Source organism: Sinocyclocheilus grahami, unplaced genomic scaffold (genome assembly GCF_001515645.1).
Source record: "Sinocyclocheilus grahami isolate Dianchi unplaced genomic scaffold, SAMN03320097.WGS_v1.1 scaffold527.1, whole genome shotgun sequence".
NCBI lineage: Eukaryota > Metazoa > Chordata > Actinopteri > Cypriniformes > Cyprinidae > Sinocyclocheilus > Sinocyclocheilus grahami.
Window position 1 is genome coordinate 621,331 of NW_015505706.1, and position 9,221 is coordinate 630,551.

The following is a 9,221-nucleotide window of genomic DNA, read 5'->3' on the forward strand; positions in this document are numbered from 1 at the left end:
AAAAGAAGAATCTTTGCTATCCTAGAAGGCATTGTGCAACAATAATGTCTATTGGTTACATAAATATAAATATGAATATAAATATTATTTCGATTTTTCAAATGATTGTGTTTTGGAAATACATTTTAATCACTTTTATTCACACATCTAAATTTGGAGACTCCAATGGACTGGCATCTTTCACAGATTAGAACCCCACATTTTATGGTAAACTACCACAAAACCAACTTATCTTGTAGGCCTTTATGTTAAAGTAACTAAGTGTTTTAGTTTTTTCTCATGTCTGCTCACATGGGCACAAGTGTATTATTTATGGCCCCTTTGTATATTTTTATTCTAAAAAAAATAGGCCTTGTGTATAAAAGAAAAAAATATGTTTCATTGTCTCACTTAACATTGAATGCACATACTAAATAGGAAAATGGATTATAATGGATAAATGGGAATTGAATAGATTACAGAATATTAGATTAAATTTTATTAGAACGGATTATTATTGCATGCCATTATGTCTAATGTCTAATCCATCCGCAGTCTCAGAAATGAAAGTTATTTAAATTATGAACTTTTACTAAGGAATGAAGAGTATGTGTAAAACAGGCACTGCAGGGTGTGTGTAAACCTATTGATTATGCATTTTTTTTAGCATGATTACGAATAAACAACCACACATTAGATGTTTTTAAATTACAAAAGTTTATTTTGTAGTAAAAAAAAATAATTCAGTACAAAATGCAGCAAATGTTTTTTAACAATCATACTGGCCTTTAGGCACAATTTAACACAGAATCTCATGGAGCTCATCATGACACACACAGTGATTTTCAGAGCCATCCACATCATTGACTCACAGGATAATTCAGGGATAGTTTCAGGCCATTAGCAGGGAACATTCCCATTGATTTTCTGCAGGGTTTCTGCTTCATCAATAGGAGTTCTCACTATACAAACGATCAGTTCTTCAAGTCATCAGTCCTCTGGAACACACAGCAACTTCATAGGACAACAACCTTCCTCTCAAAAAATGAAAAAGAATGGAAAAAATAAAAGCTTTCAATTATACATAACACATAAATAGATTTAAATATCAAGATAAGGCATGGCAACCAGCCATTTGAACGGAGATTTTGTTCTTTTAAAAAAGGGAAAACTGCCAGTGCAAATAAAATGCCATAAGACAAGAAGCAGTCCTTACAATACATCAGTGATCAACACCAAAACCAATACTACAACAAACCCACTTTCTCCTATCGGTTTGCCTTACATTTGAACTTTTGACAGTTTAACTTCTGTTTGGTCAGTCCCTTTGGTAGGCTCTTCCACATAGGCAAAATAGATCATATTAGATCAGAATACTTCTTCATCTCCCAATAGATCATGATGCAGTTCATTGTCCCCAGCCAGCGATGCCAATCTCCTGCTTGTATCGGTTGGTCAGGTTGTTGGCTTGGCTTGTAAGTTGGGACAGCACTCCATGCAAGCCCCTCAGATGGTACTGCAGGAGCTGCTCCAGGTCGATGTCGCTCTCCGGCTCTGTGCGCACTGGCTCCGGCGCTGTCGTGTCTTTCTTGCGCCTCTGCTCCTCTGCGCGCATGACGCCCCACTCGACGTTGTTCCGGATGGACTTGAGCTGGCTGTAATAGCTGTACATGTCGGCCTCGGCATCCAGCAGATAGGTACCCGGGTCGTTGGTTAGCTTCTGCTGCTCTTTCTCTTGGTCCAGCGGCACATCTCTCAGCAGACTCGGGACCATGACCGTCTGATCCATGTTGTTGACGGCGCCGATGAAGCGGTTCATTGCCGTGAACAGCGCGTTCTTCTGGCTGAGGGGCTCGGACATCTGCATTTTGCTGGTTTATGAGGATTAATTCGAGAGTAGTATGTTCGTCTCTCGTGCTCTTAGTTGTTTCTGAAGGTCTGCATTCCTTACGTTTAATTTATACCAGACTGTTTTTGCTCCTGGGCGTCACCGAAACCTGTTGGTCCGGTCTGGGATGTCAGATCGGCCACAACCAGATTCCAACGCAAGACATAAACTTCCGCACGGCCCATAGACTCACAGGGAGCGGCACGAAAGTGCCTTGATCGATGGGTTGCATAATAATTTACATTACATAGAAAAAAAACTGAAAACATGTGAAAAGCACCACATACTACTTTGATTTTGAAATAATTTTCACACATGACGAAAAATAATAGCTACTGTTTATAGGCCTAGATGTGTTTTGGCTATGTAAATGAAGTGTAGGTCAAAGGCTAACAATATTAATAAGGGTTAAAATGGTAAATTATTTTGACTTGAGTAAATAACATTTGTTTCTTGTTAACAAAATCTAATCTTTAAATGCTTTGCTGATTAGTAACATTGAGGCCAAAAGTTACATGCTTGAGTTATGAATAGGCCTATTAATGTTTAGAGTCATTATCATGCCACATAAGCAAAATATGAATGAACCCAACAGGAAAGACAAATGAGATATGAGATTATATCTCAGTTGTTTCATGCAGGTGACAATGAGATCAAATAGGGAGAAAAATTAGACTTGTTTAACTCTTATGGCTTGTTACAGTTTTCTCCTGATGAAGACGAACATCTCAATGTTTGCTCAGATTTTCCAATATACTTAATCTGAAGTCTCAACATGAAAAGATTTCAGAATGAACTTTTCAAACATTTCTCATCTGATTTTCCTGACACTAAATGATATGAGCTATGCCAAAATCCACATACATTTTACATTTTTATGCTCTTTTTCTGTCAAAGATTGCTTCATATGTTTAAGAAGAAACATCTAAATGCTGATACATAAAATAATTGTAACAGGAACTTAACTGAGAACTCAATTAAGTCTCCTGTAAAAAAAGATAATTCCTCTTGAAAATCTGTGTATATATTTTTTTAAATCAGTGGTCCGAGGGCCAAACTTATGTGCAAATTGAAATAGTTGAAAAGTTGACTAGATGCGTATTTGTTCCTTAAAATGGGTTTTAGGGGCATGTTTCTCTCCTCTCTTTTATGGACTTATGTCTTTTGCTCAAATCTTTTAAAATGCTTATGTAAAATGCTCTGAAACTGTCCCTTCTGGCTTGTTGGATTAATCTGAATGCCCAGAGGGGCATTAACACAAGAGGACACTAAAGTATTCAGACGCAAATTTAGGACCCCGATTATCAATAACGTGATAGTTACAAAAAACACAATGTTTTATTTCTTATTTGTCTTTCTATCTTGCAGTCATGTCTGAAACCCAATTCAGTGTGTACAAAAATGAAAACACACACAGGCCTATCAAGTCCACATTTGAAGTGGGTCAAACAATGTTTAGATTAGATAAAATCACAGCAAGGTTTCAGTTTAAATAATTGTACATACCAAGTCAGGGAAGCTGAAACACCTTTGCAATGACGAGAATGTCTCGGATGATTAGAAACCTGTTCTTCTGCTCTGCCACTAATCTCCACCCTTGCAGGGTTTCTACAGACATGAACAAGTTAAATTTAAGACGTTTTAAGACCTTTTTGATACCACCTTATATGAAATTTAAGACCTAAACCTGTAATGGAAACACACAATTTACTACATACATATATGTAATATTTAATGTGTTTAAATTAAAAAGAAAACAAAATATCATTGCTGTAATAAATTATATTTATTACTACGATATACAGTGAACTTTTAATGTCAGCAGACAATATTCCATATAAAATATCCCTGCAAAATAACTGCATCACTGAGATTTTTGGTGGAGCAATTTATTCTGAAGCAATATTTTCATCAGTGTTCTATCAGCTTTTACATTCTTAAATCTGCATATTTTATTTACCTTTACATAGGCCTATTTTTAACCAAATTATTACAATTTATCAATAAATTCAATATAAACTATAGGGCTGCTACCAGTCAGACTAAATAATTTATGCAGCAAATAACAATAATTACAACCGCAATAAATAATGTTATGAGATTAATGTTTTAAATGCATTTATGAGTATATAAATAAGAAATGTTGAGGGCAAAATGCGTGCTTTCCAACATACTTCTCAACTAAAGACCAGTAAGTGGCGGTAAGTCACTTAATGAGTGAGTCATTGAGTCATTCATTCAACTGATTGAGTGTGTTATCATGCTGGTATCTTAAGGACTTTCGTGGACAGCTGACTCCTAACGTTTTTCATATTCTTCATATTCTGTGTGGTGGTCAGATAGAAATTAATCTTTTCCAATAAGTTTAAAAATCAACTTACCTTTATAAAGCCATTTTTTCTATAAGTGTGCATTATCGGCACCAGCTTGTATTCTGTAGTCTGCTAGCTTACTGCAATTCTCTCTGATGACACAGTAACTTACCGCTTCGGTCTGTCCAATGATTGTAAAGTCATTAAAGTTATTAGGCCCGTCAGACTGAAGATATTTTAGCGGTAATGTGACCAAAATATTTAAGACCCATCGAATCCGAATTTAAGACATTTTAAGGCCTTATATTAGGAAAACGTTATTTAAGACATTTTAAGACTTTTTAAGGACCCGCGGACACCCTGCCTTGTTCTAGGTTCTTCTCTGCCTCACCCTGAGAATCACTTGTTCTCTTTTACCACTTAAGTGTACGCATTGCAGAAGTGATTTCTTAGTACAATAACATCGTCTCTTTTTCTTGCAGTGTGCCTTCACCTAATTCAGTTGTTGATAGTTTCACTCACAGTCTAAAAACTTCCCAGCCTAATCATCCTTTGACTGTAATGTATGTCACTCTGATCTCACACTGATCTGATACTGCTTACAAGGCAGCAGTCAAGACAGTGAAAGGTCACAGTGAAACAAAAAAATTAAAGCATGCTGACGCCACATTCATGCTAAAACACATGCATATCTTATTATGAATGATCAGTAGCCTAGCCATAACATGAAAATACTAGTCATTAAAGTTATTAGGCCCGTCAGACTGAAGATATTTTAGCGGTAATGTGACCAAAATATTTAAGACCCATCGAATCCGAATTTAAGACATTTTAAGGCCTTATATTAGGAAAACGTTATTTAAGACATTTTAAGACTTTTTAAGGACCCGCGGACACCCTGCCTTGTTCTAGGTTCTTCTCTGCCTCACCCTGAGAATCACTTGTTCTCTTTTACCACTTAAGTGTACGCATTGCAGAAGTGATTTCTTAGTACAATAACATTGTCTCTTTTTCTTGCAGTGTGCCTTCACCTAATTCAGTTGTTGATAGTTTCACTCACAGTCTAAAAACTTCCCAGCCTAAACATCCTTTGACTGTAATGTATGTCACTCTGATCTCACACTGATCTGATACTGCTTACAAGGCAGCAGTCAAGACAGTGAAAGGTCACAGTGAAACTAAAAAATTAAAGCATGCTGACGCCACATTCATGCTAAAACACATCCATATCTTATTATGAATGATCAGTAGCCTAGCCATAACATGAAAATACCATAGTGGCTTTAAATGCATGCCCACACATAACCACCTATTTACTTTAAATCACGTTGCACTGCTGGACTCTATTTTTGCCCTGTAGAGTTAGACATGCAAGGGATGACCTAAAAGAGTGTATCTGTTATGTAAAATGTTTCTAAGCGATTTAAGGTGACATAGATGCCAAATCCCATAATTACAAAGAAACCTAAAGAGACACAATGAAAGTTTTATAGAGACTGAATATGAATTGTATTATTGTTTTTCGTTCAGAGCATTTTGCGACTCCTTTCTGTTGTAAAAAAAAGTTAATTGCAGTGTCAATCCAACCCCTTGTAATTTTAAGAAATCTGAATATATCAAATGTGATAACGCATACTAGTATTTCTCACAATGTCACAGCACCCTCTATAGGTCTTAAAGGTATTTGCGTCACTGAAATGAAATATTTTAATTTTGTAAAAAGTATTTTTCACACATTAAATAAAAGGATTTAATAATTTAAAACAATTGTGTATTTCTGCATTTCTTCTTTCTTTCTTAAACCCCCCCCCCCCTTGGCCAATAATGATAAATATTATAATTTACAATTACAGATGACAGACAGATGACTGTATTCTGTTTTTAATGTCTTTTTCCCACATATTTTTTTAAAATTTGAGTTTGGGAATTTGTGGCGTATAGTCTGTCAGGATGCACACCATCAAACCCTGGAAAAAAACATACAGAAACTATTACTTTTATACATAAATGCATTAACAATACTCACATTTTTACATATACAATTTACCATAATGGTCCACTTGCGGTTCTCAGCCTCTGTGAACACAAGGGAACGTGGTGAGTAGAAAACTTCATCGTCTACTTCCTCTGCTTTACGTGGGAGACAGTGCAGAAATGTCCAGTCTGGTGCAGCCACACTTCCTGTCTGTCAACCAATCAACAGAAACATAAAAACTACCATAATGGAATTAAAAGTATGTCTATCTACAAAACTAAAGGCTAGATTAGACCAGATGAAGTTGATGGACATTTCTCTACCTGCATGGTAATCTGGTAACCAAGGAAATCTTTTAGTCTCTTCTTCTTCTCCTCCTCTTGGCCCATGCTCACCCAAGTGTCAGTAACCAGCACACTACTGTCCCGTGCTGTCTCCATTGGATCCATCAGGAATTGCAACTTGGTACCAAACTACAGCATGAATATCACAATTAGGTAAACATACTGTAATTGGATACTGTAAATGAGCTAGGTATCATTAAAAAACATCAAACAATATCAAGATTGATTGTGTTTTTGAAGATAATTATTAAAGACAAATAATCATTTCACATACACAGTCAAATGCATGGTAAATAAAGCAAACATTATAAAAAGATGCTTAATTATACTGTAGATCTTACGAGTAAAGCTGATCATGACTTCTCAGTCTATACCTGCTTAGACAGAAGCTGAGCCTCTTGAGTGACGTTAGCATCTGGCTCATAACCCTAAAGACAAAAGGTTAATCAAAAGTATTATTTAAAAAATTTTTTGGAATGGTTCTATATGCATGTATAAAACAGATCTGAAGAAGGTGGACCTTGGGTGTGGCCACTTTTAGATTGACACCTAGTTTAGCCAATGACATCATAAAGGAGTGAAGAACATTGTTTCCATCACCTATCCAAGCCAAAGTGAGGCCTTTTAATGAGCCGTAGTGCTCCTGTAAGAGTGAAAAAGAACATGTGAGTGCATGTACTTGAGTGAATGTGTGTGTATGTATCAGTGAGTGAGTACCTGTAGTGTCAATAGGTCAGCCAGAACCTGTATAGGGTGGTAGAGGTCAGATAGGCCATTGATGATTGGTATAGAAGCATCTATATCCAGGTGCTCCAGAGATGAGTGACTATACACGCGAGCTAACACAACATCTGCCAAACCAGAGAGCACCCTGCCATACAAACACACCCACATATCAGACCATCTTAAGGCCTCTGCGAATTGTGTCTACATAGTGTTTACAATGTGTGTGAATTCAGACCTGGCCGTGTCTGTGGTGCTCTCATTGACTCCTAGATGAATATCCTGGGGTGTGAGAAAACATGGATGGCCACCCAACAGAGAAAACCCTAAGAGAGAAAGAGAGATAGAGAGAGAGAGAAACTGTCTATGTGTTAAATCTTTTGTTCTGTACCCGTCCCTATTCATTCATTTTGTTCAGAGACCGCACTAATAAATTTAAGCCCTTTCACAGGCTCAAACTTTGAATGGCACCTGTTTCAGTGGACATGCGGGTCCTAGTGCTCCTCTTCTCAAATATCATGGCAATAGATTTGCCTTGAAGTAATGGGACATACTGTACATAAAAAGATGAATAAATGAACATTGTTTAAAATATCAGTCCTGAGAATGGGAATATTATTGATCAGTAACTTCAATAGTTGCAGTATGTTTTGCAGTACCTCGCCCCTGTGTTTTATTCGATGTTTAAGGTCAGCAGAAACCCACAGGATATGTTTAATTTCCTCTGCATTAAAATCCTTCAGTGTTAGAAAGCTGTGACCCTTCAGGTTAACACTGTCCAGAGCTGCTTTTCCCACTCTGTAGACATAAAATACACATGATACTGTTGGAAAATTACTTGAGCATAAAAAACCCCCCTCAAATACCCTTTATAAAAAATAGTCAATAAAATAACATTTTAAACAACATTTTTAAATTCATATAAAAGCAGATTTTATGACTTCATAAATTAAAGGAATGGTGTATTTATATATTCAAAAATATTTTCCAAGCACAAAGATTATTTCAAATGGTTAAAAAGAAATGAGTCTAAAGAATACATGTTATGTTAAAAAGGCCATGTTATTAGCCAAATACTCTTTTATTAATTAAAATGTATCCATGAAGTCTTTTTTCTTCAATTTTTAATGCTTAACTGATCAGCTTGTAACTTTCATTACATCCATGACTATTTAATTAATCCATTCTCTGTTAAGCATAATGCAATGTAATAATTAATATTATCAATGAAAATTATCATACAATGTCACTCAAAATTTTAGACAGCAGCAAAATCTCCGACTCACCTAAAATTCCTGCTTTGGCAACATTTAGCAAATTTCAGACTAAAATATATTCTGTTTTTGAAAGCAAACATTTTACTGACATAAGTAGGCCTGTGCATACAGAGCTGAAAGTGGCACAGCCAAATCAAATCATTTCCACGCGCTCCCTGCCAGCATTGGGGGCGTGGCTAACGGGACGAAAAGGGGGCGGGACAAGTAACTGTGCGTGATGAGTGACAGCTCTCGTGCACTTAGTCTTTTATCCCAGCCGCTTCCACAGTCCCTGCCATCGTGTGAAACCCAGTGATGAAGCTGGTATGTGTGCAGTACACAAGCCACGGTTAAGCCAGCTGACTCCACTGTCCTGTGACCCCCCCCCCCCCCTCTCTCTCTCTCTCTCCCTACACCTTCGTTAAAATATTCCATTAATATAATATGTTTATTTTCTTCATTAATCAAAGAACTGTAAAATTACAACAAAGAGCAAACCCTGATTAGGGTTTTCCTTCTTTTTTCGGTTGCCAGGGTAACGTTTACTTCCGGTTCAGCTGTAACTCTTCAGCAGGGAACGGCTGACAGTTCAGGAATGTCATCTGCAGAACAGAGGTGTAGGAGGTGATGACAGGAGAAACAGACACAGAAATACCAGGTAAACTGCGCCTTTATAGTGATAGAGATCTATCTATCTATCTATCTATCTATCTATCTATCTATCTATCTATCTATCTATCTATC

General features: G+C 36.6%; 3 protein-coding genes across 4 annotated transcripts in view; 1 reads left to right on the forward strand and 2 right to left on the reverse strand.

Moving 5' to 3' along the window:
* Positions 1-679: 679 nt before the first annotated feature.
* Positions 680-2,032, reverse strand: mid1ip1a (MID1 interacting protein 1a). Its single transcript, XM_016237965.1, has one exon. It carries the CDS (start codon positions 1,844-1,846, stop codon positions 1,388-1,390), a length of 459 nt encoding a protein of 152 aa, XP_016093451.1. The 5' UTR covers positions 1,847-2,032; the 3' UTR covers positions 680-1,387.
* A 4,021-nt stretch (positions 2,033-6,053) lies between these two features.
* otc (ornithine transcarbamylase) overlaps positions 6,054-9,221 on the reverse strand; it is an 8,136-nt gene continuing 4,968 nt past the window's right edge. The window contains exons 1-10 of one of the 2 annotated variants that reach the window (XM_016237961.1): positions 8,508-8,693; positions 7,881-8,019; positions 7,693-7,774; positions 7,460-7,547; positions 7,216-7,369; positions 7,019-7,141; positions 6,873-6,926; positions 6,478-6,627; positions 6,227-6,364; positions 6,054-6,146 (exon numbers count right to left, since the gene is read on the reverse strand). In XM_016237961.1, coding sequence (XP_016093447.1) covers positions 6,087-6,146; positions 6,227-6,364; positions 6,478-6,627; positions 6,873-6,926; positions 7,019-7,141; positions 7,216-7,369; positions 7,460-7,547; positions 7,693-7,774; positions 7,881-8,019; positions 8,508-8,605 — 1,086 coding nt within the window. In that variant the 5' untranslated portion in view covers positions 8,606-8,693 and the 3' untranslated portion in view covers positions 6,054-6,086. Of the gene's footprint in view, positions 6,147-6,226; positions 6,365-6,477; positions 6,628-6,872; positions 6,927-7,018; positions 7,142-7,215; positions 7,370-7,459; positions 7,548-7,692; positions 7,775-7,880; positions 8,020-8,507; positions 8,694-9,221 lie in introns of those variants that run through there. The other variant, XM_016237962.1, reaches the window with a different exon arrangement.
* Positions 8,930-9,221, forward strand: part of rpgra (retinitis pigmentosa GTPase regulator a) — an 11,103-nt gene continuing 10,811 nt past the window's right edge. Inside the window, exon 1 of the mRNA XM_016237966.1 lies at positions 8,930-9,135. Within this exon, the coding sequence (XP_016093452.1) occupies positions 9,105-9,135 (31 nt within the window). The 5' untranslated portion in view covers positions 8,930-9,104. The remainder of the gene's footprint in view (positions 9,136-9,221) is intronic.

Excerpts from the sequence above, each read along its gene's own strand:
- mid1ip1a (XM_016237965.1), bottom strand. The coding sequence starts at position 1,846 with ATGCAGATGTCCGAGCCCCTCAGCCAGAAGAACGCGCTGTTCACGGCA.